This window comes from Dipodomys spectabilis, unplaced genomic scaffold (genome assembly GCF_019054845.1).
Source record: "Dipodomys spectabilis isolate Male_0828 unplaced genomic scaffold, ASM1905484v1 ptg000009l, whole genome shotgun sequence".
Lineage (NCBI taxonomy): Eukaryota > Metazoa > Chordata > Mammalia > Rodentia > Heteromyidae > Dipodomys > Dipodomys spectabilis.
The window spans coordinates 8530751-8544022 of record NW_024870686.1 but is presented as its reverse complement, the minus strand read 5'-3'; the positions used below and the strand labels follow the sequence as shown (position 1 = coordinate 8544022).

At 42.3% G+C, this 13272-nt stretch overlaps 1 protein-coding gene across 1 annotated transcript in view; it reads right to left on the bottom strand.

Moving 5' to 3' along the window:
* The window catches only part of LOC122125102 (prolow-density lipoprotein receptor-related protein 1-like), a 56268-nt gene that overhangs the window by 12414 nt on the left and 30582 nt on the right, over positions 1–13272 (bottom strand). Inside the window, exons 18-28 of the mRNA XM_042699655.1 lie at positions 11885–12064; positions 10928–11143; positions 8675–8913; positions 6888–7017; positions 6535–6719; positions 5570–5756; positions 4824–5042; positions 3704–3887; positions 1866–2067; positions 1617–1781; positions 1201–1401 (exon numbers count right to left, since the gene is read on the bottom strand). Of these exons, the coding sequence (XP_042555589.1) occupies positions 1201–1401; positions 1617–1781; positions 1866–2067; positions 3704–3887; positions 4824–5042; positions 5570–5756; positions 6535–6719; positions 6888–7017; positions 8675–8913; positions 10928–11143; positions 11885–12064 (2108 nt within the window). The remainder of the gene's footprint in view (positions 1–1200; positions 1402–1616; positions 1782–1865; positions 2068–3703; positions 3888–4823; positions 5043–5569; positions 5757–6534; positions 6720–6887; positions 7018–8674; positions 8914–10927; positions 11144–11884; positions 12065–13272) is intronic.

The following is a 13272-nucleotide window of genomic DNA, read 5'->3' as shown; positions in this document are numbered from 1 at the left end:
TTCAGCTGTGTATGGTGATATATGCCTATTACCCCAGCTGTGTGAGAGAAAGAGATAAGATGGATACTCAGGACCAGTGTGGACAAAACCTAGTGAGATCCTCCAAAAACTAAGCTGGGCATGGTGGTATAAATTTGTGGAGAAGGGAGAATCCTGGTCTGAGGCTATCCATACCAAAAAAATGTCTGAGATATATTCAGTGGTAGAGTGCTTGCTTGCCCAGTAGTTGTAAGGATCTGAGCTCGAATTTCAGTACAAAACAAAAAAAAACCCAGTTATAATAATTATATATATACATATATATATATATATATGTTGTTGACATAGGTAGAAGTAGATGCTAGATAAATGTAGATACATATAAGGAGTAGACATATATGTCTAGATATATGTATAGACACATATCTATCCATCTATCAATCAATCTATCTATCTATCTATCTATCTATCTATCTATCTATCTATCTATCTATCTATCTATCTATCTACCTACCTACCTACCTACCTATCTATGTCTCAAGTGTAGCCCTGACTGGTATCAAACTTGTGATCCTCCTACCTCCGGCTCCTTAGCAATGGGATTGTAGGTGAGCCACCAAAGCCCTCTTTCTAAAATGAGACTCCATTAATACCCTACTAACACTGAAGTCAATCTTGCATCAAAAACTTTTGTCATTTTAAAATGACAAAATTTACAAGTTTTCTAGATAGCAATAGATGAGGATAACCTGCTTGTTAGTTCCTTTCATCCTCCTATTAATTTAAGACAAGTTTCCTCACAAACATACTTTCATGTATGCCAGCCTAAAACCTGGCATAGCTGCTGGTATTTGCAGTTACTGTATTTCCTCAGCTAGGCCTTTGTACGTCTAAGCAAAGGTAAACACTCCCCGCAGCCCTAACTTCACTGTGTTCTGGTGAGAGAGCATGTCTCACCAGACTTAAAGTATTGGTAGTTTTATTTAATTATTTAAAAAAATGTTTGATCCTGCTAGTCCTTTTAGCATGCTCAGGATACTTTATTGCAGTCATGATGGTACCTGGCTCACAGGAAATGCTACATTTTTCACTGTAGAACTTTCTAAAAGAAAGAGCCTCTCCTATATGCAACTGACAGTGGAAAATTCAAATACTGGAAGTCTGAAATAGAACATACACCAAGCACAGACATAACAGTACGAGGAATGTTCCAGGAAGTACCTGCATGACAATGGTGGGCAATGCCAGAAATACAAATGCTGAGTCCTGGGGTGAAACACAGTTGACTCCATCATCTGTAAGCAAGAGGCCAACTGGGCAGTGGCAACTCCCTTTGGCTCGAGGGCTCAGAAGGCACAAGTGAGAACAGCCAGTATCCAGACAAGGGCTAGAAGATCTGGGCTGAAGCACATCATGCATGATCTGCAAGAACATAGCTAGTTCCTTAAAAACAGGAAGTGATTTTTTTTTTTTTTTGCAGTATTGGGAATTGAACTCAGGGTCACTTCATGCTAAGCACATACCCCTGGACCACTGAGCCACATCCTCAGCTCAAATTTTGCCTTTTAATCATATAAATGGCTATCACTGAGGTTGGTGCTTAGGCAGCTTGTGCAGAGGTAAGGGATTCTGTATACCTTAAGTCCATAGGGCTGTTCAGAACGCTTGATGAGGACATCCCTGCCCTTGCCTGTCATCTTCTCCATGCGCTGTACTGTTCCTGCCTTCATCTCAGACCAGAAGACTTCATCTTCAAACACAGCCACTGCAAACGGGCTCCTAATCTGTGTCAGCTGTACCATCTGCAATGGCAAAGGTGAGCTGGGATAGATTTTATAGAAGACACATGACATTTTAAACCAGTCAAAGGCTAACAGGACACTTACACTAACGCCAGTCCCATCTAGGTTCACAGAGCCAATACAGTGAAATTTGTCGTCAGACCAGAATATCTTCCAGCTTAACTGGTCCAGAGCTATGCTTGTTGGCCGGCCAAGACCTTGATCAATGAGTATTTTCCTGCTGCTACCATCCATTCCAGCTTGCTCTATTCGGGGTTTGTCTCCAATTGTGGTCCAGTACATCAATCTGTGTGAAGACAGCACATCACCAAAAAGAACACCATGCCGAATTATTTTCCCTCACATTTTAATCAATACCCTAAGTCTATTCAAAAGGAACTTTTTCTTGAAACTTAATGGTAATTGTTTAATTCTTGTGTGAGAGTAAAGAATCTGTAATGGCAGTTGTACAAAAATACTTGGAATACATTAGTCCCCAACTGGAAAATATCCAGGGAACCTGACTACATTTTTTCCCCTTTAAGTAAGCAAGCTCTATGTGCAGATGTGAGCCTAGAACCTCATTCAATTTTTGTTTTTTTTTTTTTGGCACTGGTACTAGGGCTTAAATTCATCCCCTCTTACCCTCTCCTAGCTTTCTTTTTTTTTTTTATGGGGTCTGGTCGTGGGGCCTGAACTCTGGGCCTAGTGCTGTCCCTCAGCTCTTTAGCTCAAGGCTAGCACTCTACCACTTGAGCCACAGCGCTACTTCTGGCTTTTTTTCTTTTTGCTTATGTGGTGCTAAGGAATCGAACCCAGGGCCTCACGCATGCAAGGCAAGCACTCTACCAGTGAGCCACTTTCCCAGCCCCTCTCTCCTAGCTTTCCAAGCAAGGCTGGCACTCTACCACTTAAGCCATACCTCCACTCTGGCTGTTTGCAGGCTAATTAGAGATAATAATCTCTTATGCTTGGCTGCCTGGGCTGGCTTTGAGCCTTGATCCACAGATCTCAGCCTCCTGCATACCTAGGATTTACAGGCATGAGTCACCAGTGCCTGGCTTCAGACTTTATTCTTGACTATATGCCATTACATACATCAAAAACTTCCACTAGCCGGGCGCCGGTGGCTCACGCCTGTAATCCTAGCTACTCAGGAGGCTGAGATCTGAGAATCGCGGTTCAAAGCCAGCCCGGGCAGAAAAGACCGTGAGACTCCTATCTCCAATAAACCACTAGAAAACCGGAAGTGGTGCTGTAGCTCAAGTGGTAGAGCGCTCGCCTTGAGCTGAAGAGCTGAGGGACAGCGCCCAGGCCCAGAGTTCAAGCCCCATGACCGACAAAAAAAAAAAAAAACTTCCACTAGTTTTCCAGGGGCCATGCTGTTAAATTCCTAGTTGAATGTATTTAAAAGGTACCAAATGTGGGCTATCTTTGGATCCTAGGAATTCCTGTATCATTTTCATACATGTGAGACACATATGGCCGTCTCTGTGAGGGAATGGTATGTTAGCTTTAAATTCCTTTGCAGAGAGAAAAGACTCTGGAAAGAATAACCCAGGTTGAACTCCCACCTGTATTGTCATAACTTAAATATTCCCTTTAGTTCCATTTTCTACTCACTTCTCATTTTAAAGCTGTAGTAAGTATGCTAGCTACTGAGGTGTATTAATTTGCTGAGGCTGAAGAAAGTATCAATGGACCACCAGGTGTGTCACACTAACTTCTCATATTAATGGCATAAACAACTTTTCCCAGATGGTTTTTAGGCTCCCATGTTACCGTTGACTCACATCCCAATAAGATTAAAGTCAGATAAGTTTCCTATTCATTCATTCTAGATCAAGATAATTTCTACAAGCAAAATAGAATTAAGGAAGAATAGCCAACTTAAAGACATTGACCACAATAAGAAAGCAGAAAAATTTGACACCTGGACTCACCCATTTAGGGGATACAAAGCCAAAGACTGGGGTTGAGTCAAATTGTCTTCCAGAACAATTGTGTACTCAGATTTTCCACTCCAAACAGCAGAGAGCTGAATGGCCAAAATCTGACCAGCTCTTCTATCAGTCCAGTAAAGATTCCTTCCAATCCAGTCAACTGCGATACAATCTGATTTTATCCCTAAAAAAAATTCAACATTTGTGCTTACGTTGTGTGTGTGTGTGTGTGTGTGTGTGTGTGTGTGTGTGTGTGTGAACATGGGCACACATACATACTCTGGGATTTAAATCCTGAGCCTTGTACTTGCTAACCAAGCACTCTACAACTCTAGCCACACCTCTAGATCTTTGTTCTTTAGCTATTTTTTCCAAATAAGATCTAGAGGTCTTGCCCATACCAGCCTGAGCCATGATTCTCCAACGGCTCCATTCCCACAGCTGGGAATGCCATCCCCAGCTTATGGGTGTCATTAACTTCTTTGTCAAGGCCAGCCTTAAACCAAAATCTTCTTGATCTCTAACTCATGAACAGCTGGGATGGTGAGGCATGAGCCACTCTGCCTGGCTGATACTTTATAGCTTTTCTGTGTTTGGTCTCATAGACTCTAGACTTGCATGCCATATGAATTTACTTTCCAACAGCTGTATGCATTTCCAGATTAGAAACCCCCTTTCAAATGTGTTCAAGTTCTACTATACAGGTGGAACAGCATTAGAAATTATTGCCAATGGCTGGTAGGTTGGCAGAAAGATGATAACACATCTTTTTCTTTTGGTCTGTCGTGGGGCCTGAACTCTTGGCCTGGGTACTGTCCCTCAGATCTTCAGCTGAAGGCTAGTACTCTACCACTTGAGCGTCAGCCCCATTTCCAGCTTTTTCTGCTTATGTGGTGCTGAGGAATCGAACCCAGGGCCTCATACATGCAAAGCAAGCACTCTACCACTGAGCCACCTTCCCAGCCCCATGATAACGCATCTTTATGTTTCTTGTCAACTAAAAAGACTCAAGGGAGATAGAATTTGCCAATGTTTAGAATGTCACTGGCCACTGGTTTTATTTTTTATGTTATGTGCTTTTAACAAAGGTAAATTAGAGGCTGACAAAGGGAATGCATACCTTTTGCCACAGTCCCTTTCGTCTTTGTGTCCATACTTATCCACCTTATACTTTCTGAATTCAGATCTGCCCAGAAAACTTTCTGATCCACTAAGTCATAGTCAACAGAGAAAATCATCAGGTTCTTGTCAGTAGTTGCCAGAATATCTTCTTTCAAGCTTCTCAATCCATACAGAAATAGGTTAAACTGAATTGCAACAAGCAGGATTGGTTCAGTACCTGTCAAATAAGAATTGCCTTCAACATAATCATGGAGCAAACAGTGAAACCCAGCACTGGCAAAGGAATACGAGGACACAAAGTCTTTATTTTCTCACTGGAAGGACTAAGATACTAACTAACTGAAATCAGAGTAGTTCTTTGTAATATAATGATTAGAATCACAACCATAGTTTAAAGTTACTTAAAATAAAGGGATTAAAATAAAGCTCATTTTGAAAATACTTTAAACTCAATATTTAGGGGAAGGAGGGTAGAAAAGAAAAGGGTAGAAAAGAAATATCTGACCAGACAATCCAAGGTTGAGTCATGGAAGCAGAGCTCAGAGTTATGGTTTCATTATAGCAACCCCTTATTACTAGTTTCAGACTCTGATTAAATGTGAGACACAGTGGAAGGATGGCTCTGGGGACATACTAGGCTTTCTCTAAAAACAAGCAAGTATCAGGAACATTAAAACGTAAGGAAGAAAGAATTTTCCGGTATTGCCAGAGGCCTTAAGAACTCAGAGCATGTGGCCAATGTACCTGTTGCTTTACAAGTGTGGCTGTCAGGCTCCAGTGAGTAACCAGGGTGACAGGTGCAGAGGTATGAGCCCTTGGTGTTGATACAGGTCTGACTGCAAGGTGGACTACCCAACTCCTTGCACTCGTCCACATCCTGACAGATTTGACCACTGCTGTCCAGCTCAAAGCCTGGCTCACAGGCACACACCTGAAAGGCATGAGAAGACCTTGACTTTTCCCAAAGACAGTGATGAAAAGAGCTGTGAAGCATACATGGGGATGTATTCTACTCTGACAACCACTACTCTTCTCAGTCAGCTTTTCTTGTGGTCACTTCACTAGCCATCACTCTGTTATTCACCTGCCTGCATCCCATACACCAGTATGGGTTCTGAGTTAGTAAGGGTGACCAGGCTCAGCCCAGGATATCTAGAGTCCCAGCACAGTCAACGAGAGGAGATAGATCTGGACTTCGTGGAACTGGCTACCTGCCAAGAGATGCTAGTATAACCAGGGATCAGAACCATTTTCTTGTGCTTGCTCATGATATTCTAATTCACTGTGTTCAGCCAATTAGTGCTGGCCAGAGCACAGACAGTTGTTAAAGGGATACTGGATTCCAAGTATTCATACAGAGCAACTGTATGAACTGTAGGTAGTCAACTTCTCAATCTGCAACATGAGAAAGATGCTTGGCTTTCCAGAAGTTTCGCAACACTTCTCCAAGTATCCCTAAGTGTAACCCACAGGTTATAGTAGGATAGTTTCCACAGGCTGAGTAGCAGGGTTCCAGGACACTTGCAATGAGTCGGGAATTAAACAGGATTCACCAGGAGCCAAGAAAGGCTCAAGCCCACCCTGGTGAAGGGTTAGGACAGATCTGCCATGTATTGCCGTAGCGAGGACAAGCTGTAATTTCAGTATGTCATTCACTTTCCCCACACCAAATGTATGGCTACCAGAAAACTATCTTTGAAACAACTCACGGGCCCAGCAGGGGACTGGTAGCAGGTGTGGGAACACAGTCCTGGTCTGCATTCTGTCAACGAGCACCTTCCACCTTCATCTGATCCATCGGCACAGTCTTCTTTCCCATCACACAACACGCGGAGGCTGAAGCAGGCATGGGCGTCGCACTGGAACTCAGAACCCTGGCACTTCTGAGGGGGGCCTGCAGAGGATGACCTTCTACTTAAAGTTTTATGATCAATTCCTCCCCCAACATCCCTCCCCATGGATGATCAAGTCCCCTCCAGCATGGGACAGGAATGAATGACAGGTCCTCGCAATTCCCATGGGACCCGTTGCCCTGTCCCTCTGTGAGGTGCCCTGTACTCACACACAGTCTCATCACTGCCATCCCTGCAGTCGCTCTGTCCATCACAGTGCCACAAGTCCGGTATGCACTGGTCTCCACTGGCACAGGCCCATTGCCTTGGGCCACATGGAAGCATCTCAGTGTCACAGTCCTGAGGAGACACAATTACTGTCAGCGGCCCCCGCTCCATTGTCCAGGAAGGGTTCCAAGATGAGGCCTAGGCTAAGAGACTGTATTCACATGCCCCTCCCCCGTCCTACCTTGCAAGGAGGTCATATGGAGCCTGAAAGCTCAGAAGTAATACAAATGATAAGAAACTTCCCGTAGCTGGACTATAGGTAAGAATTTCTATATGGTACCAACCCAGAATAAAAACTAGGGTGAAACATTTTATATGTATATATAATATATATATATATATATATATATATATATATAGTGTATATATACATATATATAAACCTATTGAGAAGTTATAATCACATTGAGGAAACAGAAGCAAAGGAATAGATTTCAAAAACTAACATGTCATGTCTAACACAGACCCTGGCAAATGAATCATCTCTTCTGAACTACTCAGAAGGGAGGAGACACATTCACACACCTGCTTGATCCTTTGGATAAATTCATGACCCTGCAATACTAAGTTGTTTTAGGTCACACACAAGCAGTGTGTTCAAGTCCAGGGTGCACCTTATATGATGTGGCAGCTTTTGTAAATGTCATGGTAACAATTAAGTGAGCTGTTTAGCTCCTCAGAGCATATGTTCAAATAGAACATTGAAGACACAGCTATCGGGGGCTGGGAAGGTGGCTCAGTGGTAGAGTGCTTGCCTTGGATGCATGAGGCCCTGGGTTTGATTCCTCAGCACCACACAAGCAGAAAAAGCCAGAAGTGGTGTTGTGGCTCAAGTGGTAGAGTTCTAGCCTTGAGCTGAAGAGCTGAGGGATAGTGCCCAGGCCTAGAGTTCAGGCCCCATAACTGACAAAAAACAAACAAACAAACAAACAAACCAAACAGCTATATCCTGTTCCAATACTGGTAAACCTTCTACTACAATGGAAATATCTCTTCTAAGTTTGACTTTCAACAGCCTCCTGTGAATACTCTGTCTCTGTTCAATGCAGCTATGAGTAGCTTTCTGGACAGTGATTGTATTCAATTTTTTTCTTTTTGTGCTTTTTCAAATTTTCTAGAGAAAGTATGTGGTACTGCTATGATCTATAGTCAGCTCTTCAAATCCATGCCTTCTGCACCCACAGATGTGGAACGAACCAAGGGTCAAGAGATTTGAAAGCCAGGAGCTGGTGGTTCTGTAATTCTAGCTACTTGGGAGGAGATATGAGGATCCAGGTTTAACACTATCCCAGATAGAAAACTCCATGAGACAATTATCTCTAAATGAACAGCAAAACGCCAGAAGTGGAGGTATGGCAGCTCTAGTAGTAGAGTATCACCCTTGAGGTTAAGTGAGAACTTGAAGCCCTAAGATCAAGTTCTAAGTACCAGTACATACACACACCCAACCTGAAAAAAGAATCTAAACTGCATCTGTGTTAAACATGAATGTTTTTCTCATCATTATTTTTTAAAATCATTAAAACAACACTTACATGGCATATACATTGCACTAAGTAATCTACATAAAGTATGTAGGAGATATAAACAGGTCCATATAAATCCCGTGCCATTCCACATGAAGGATCTGAGCATCCACAGGTTCTGGAATCCTTGAGGGTACCAGCACTAGTCTCCTGTGGGTATTGAGGGGCAAATATACTTCATTTCTGGAAAATGAGTGTGCTACCTTCTCATCAGTTCCATCTTTGCAGTCTAGATCATGGTCACATATCCATTCCATCAAAACGCATTCTCCACTCCTCGGGCACTTCACCTCCCATGATGGGCACTTCAGAGGCCAGGCAACAGAGCAGCCTTCTTCATCCGAGTGGTCCAGGCAATCTCGGTTCCCATCACAGTGCAGAGAGGAAGATATGCACTGGCCATTCTCACATTGAAATTCAGAGGGGCTGCATTTTTCATGAACTGCAAAGATAAAGCCTTAGGTAAGAACTTGGGTATGAAATAATTCAGTGATAAAATGATTTGAAGACACCCCACCACCCCTTGGCTTCTCCCAGGTGGCAATTGTGCGAACTAAGGTATTAGTCCCAGCAGGTATTAGGGCAGGAATGAGGTTCAAGTTGAGAGTTGCACCAGGAAGGACCCACACAGGATCTCATCCCCTACAAAGGAATTAGCTCTCACTCCAGTTGAAAGATCCTTATTTTTGTACCAGAAAACAGGGCTTAAAAGACAGGGAAGGGAAGACATGAAGAAGAGCCTTGAGAAAGGCAGAGTAAGGACTATCCTCTGAGATTGTTATTTACCTATAAAAAAAGAAAATTTTCTACAACATCCAAAACATTCTGTACTTTAGATTCTTGGGCTCAATGCCTACAGATAGATATTAATTGCTGTTACTTAAAGGGAAAAAAAGAGCCTGGTGCCAGTGGCACATACCTGTAATCTTAGCTACTCAGGAGGCTAATATCTGAGGATCAAGATTGGAAGCTAGCCCAGGCAGGTAAATACACGAGGCTGTTATATCCAAAAACTACCAAAAAAAAAAAAAAAAGCCTCAGAACAGGAGTAGAGCTATGGTTTAAGTGGTACAGTGCTAGCCTTCAACAATGAAGCTCAGGGACAGCACCCAAGTCAAATTGAAGCCCTAGGATGAGTGCTAAAAGGGCAAGAAAGGAAGAAAGAAAGAAAGGGATGAAGGGAGAGAGAAAGGAAGAAAGGGGGAAGGGAGAAAGGGAAAAAAAGAAAGAAGGAAAAAGAAGGAAGGAAGGAAGGAATTAAGAAAAGAAGGAAGCAAGGAAGAAACAAAGAAACAAAGGAAAGAAAGAAAAAAAGAAAAGCAAGGAGGAAGGAAGGAAGGAAGAAAGGAAGGAAGGAAAGAAGGAAAGAAAGATCAGGTTTTGGAAAAACTATAAACATGTATTAAAAAGGAAATTATACTTTGAATTCCTCCCTACTTTGTTCTTGTATCTGGTACCTCCTGACATTCTAGCTACTGACTCCAAGTGCAATCATAACTGCTGGCTTTGGAGCCTCCTCCCAATTCACCTTTGCCCAATTCAGTTCTTAATATCTTCTTTTCTACACTGGTCCCACAAAGTAATGTGAGTCTTTGAAATATTTCACTAGTAAGAAAAAAATAAAGACTCTCTATGCTATAAATGAGATGGCACATCATTTGAAAAGACCTAGGACCAACATTTAAATCTTCAAAATGCTACCTTCTAACTCAACAAGAAATAGGTTTGTAAAGAAGACTGGTTTTCCACTAACAGGTCAATTGTTTAATCTCTAAAATCCTCTTCTCAGTGCATCTCTGATCTCTGTGGGGTCCATATTTGTACATTCCACTGCTCACTAACATTTCTGTGTAACCCCAAATCAGAACTTGGCACTGTCACAATCATTTGCAGACATACCTAAAATATTCAAGTCACTCAATGTGGGTGTTCCCAGCTGGAGTCAAACAAAGTGGCACTGATGGTCAGTGTCAGAAGATGGTGACCAAATGTCCCTTACTTGTAGTCAGTTTAGGACCACACTTTTTCTAATTGTGCACTTTTTGGTAATCATGCTGTTTAAAATGGCCTGTAAACAACTGAAGTGCTGTCTAGTGCTCCTAAGCCCAGGAAGGATGTGATGGGTCTTAAGAAAAAAACGTTTTGTCAGATAAGCTAGCTGTTCAACATGAGTTATAGCTTTGTTAGTTCAATATTAATGAATCAAGATAAACACATATATGTGTTGTCGTCAAAGAGAAACACACATATACTTATCTACTGACTGGTTAACAAAAACCTTATAACCTATGACTCACAGGAAACTAGCTTTGAATTTTTCAAGAGCAGTGGTTCAATCCCTGCTAATTCACCATTCACTGTAACATTACAGAAAACATGAATGAACATCACCATGAATAAGAACAACCAGATACAGAAAGGATCAAAATACTCCCAGGAAGCCCAGCAGAACTTACTGCATCTTTGTTCATCTCTTTTGTCAGAACAGTCTGGGTTCCCATCGCATAGCCAACTCTTGGGAATACAGCGGGTGTTGTTATCACAAAGCAGAGAACAATCTTCAATTGGCTTCCAGCAGCCCAGCTCATCAGACCCATCTGAGCAATGCTGAGCCCCGTCACAGTGGAATTTCTCCTCTATACACCCGCTTCCATCCAAACACTGGAACACATCTTACACAGAAAGGCCCAAAAGCATCAGTCATAGGGAAGAGTCAATACTAGATAACTAACTTCATTTGTGTGTGTGTGTGTGTGTGTGTGTGTGTGTGTGTGTGTGTGTGTTCTTTTTTGTTGGTTGTGGGGCTTGAACTGGGAGCCAGGACACTCTCCCTGAGCTCTTTTGCTCAAGGCTAGCATTCTGCCACTTTGAGCTACAGAGCCACTTCCGATTTTCTGGTGACTTTCCTGCCTGGGCTGGCTTTGAACTGTGATCCTCAGATCTTAGCCTCCTGAGTAGCTTAGGTTATGAGCCAGGTACTGATGAGCCACCAGCACTTGTTCTTGTTCTGGGATCTTACTCTCAAACTAAGATCATGTGATCCAAATTCTAGCATCTAGTTGATTTGTAAACTAGAAACTTAACTAAGTCACTTAAATAAAGCCCCATTTGTGTGGTTAGATCACTACCCACATCTCTAAGTGACCCATTGAGGAAACTCTATGGCTCAGCTCATAGAAAGGCAAATACTGGAACGCTTAGAAAATCTGAAGAAGCAAGAAGGCAATAGGTAAGCACATGATTTAAGTGGAAAACATGTATATCCATACTCTGCATTCTGAAAGAATGTGGCTTTCATCAATGCTAAATTGTTGGGGGAAGTTGGTCTGATTAGAATTGAGTAACTCTTGCAATTCTTATCATGCACCAATGTTCCTGGCATAAAAGACTGAGGACAGGAGAGGGTAACAGACCTGGTCTGTGACAGAATTGAGAACAGTGTTCTTCGTCGGAGCCATCCTGACAGTCACGTTCACCATCACAAAGGAACTCCTGAGAAATGCATTCCTTCTCATCTCGACAGAGGACCGAGGATGGGAGGCAAAGCACAGGGGGTGGAGGTGGGAGAGGAGGAGGAGGGTGGATCGCAGGGACTGATTCTTCATCCTCAGCATCTAGAGCAAACTGTAGCTTCAGCAAATCAGTCCAGGAGGAGCCCACACTGTGAGTGTGCTCCTCCTACTGTCCCCTCTTCCAGAAATCCTTGTCTACTTTTATAAGAAGAAAAAAATGAAACCAATCCAAAGATTATGTCCTGAGTTTAAGTGTGCTTTCTTAAGGCCATTGGCTTTGAAGTTGGGCAAATTGTCTTCTAACTGCTGTGGGACTACCCTCTGGCTCCATGTTCTAGTACCTTGTGGCCTAGAACAAGAGCCAACATAAAACACACTCATTTGTTGAGATGCATAAAATTATATCATTGAAAGTTACCAATTAGTCTCTTCAGCTGCTATTATAGCAACTGAATTGTTGTGTTAGAATAATCAAAGGTGGGATTGTTCACTTTACTGACATGCTTCACTACCTAAGAAATGCATCCCTATACCTAATGCTTAACTAACTAGTGAGTCAAAAAGTAAGGCAGTTTAGACAGAAGAATGAGAAGGAAGAGAATGATGGACTCTTATGTCCTGCACCCTCTGGCTTCTATTCTTCCTGAGGATGGCCAGCTGCTTCTGCTAACAAACACTCTGACACCTGTGGTATGACCTCCTCTTTCTGCCTCATGATCCAACATTAGATGCATTTGGCTCTGTGCCAAAGGCTTATCTGAAAAGAAGATAAGTAAAGCCAGCGTTGAGCAGATTCATCTGAACTGCTCTGACACAACTTCAACAGAAGGAAGAATGTTACTTTTCCTGGGGCACAGTGAGCATCCCTAATCCAAAAGTCTAAAATCCAAAATACCCCCAAATTGGGGACTTCGTGATGGCCTACATGAAGTTACAACAGAAAATTTGACACCTGATTTCATGGAACAGGTCACAGGGAAAATATGAGAGCCAAAACTATTGCATTAAGATTCCTTCAGATGGAATGTATGCAGTGTATAGGAAACCCAAATGAATTTCATGGTTATACTTGGAAACTATCCCCAAATTATCTCATTATGTATAAATAAATACTCCCAAATCCAAAACACACCTGTTCCCAAGTATTTTTGGATAATGACATACCCATACCTTAGAAGTGTCACAAAGTTCCCTGCAAGATGTTACTTGCCATGTCTTCCATGAAAAAAAAATGGAGGAGGGGTCTTTTGTAACCTAAGTGGGAAACTTTCTTAGCATAAACTGATTTC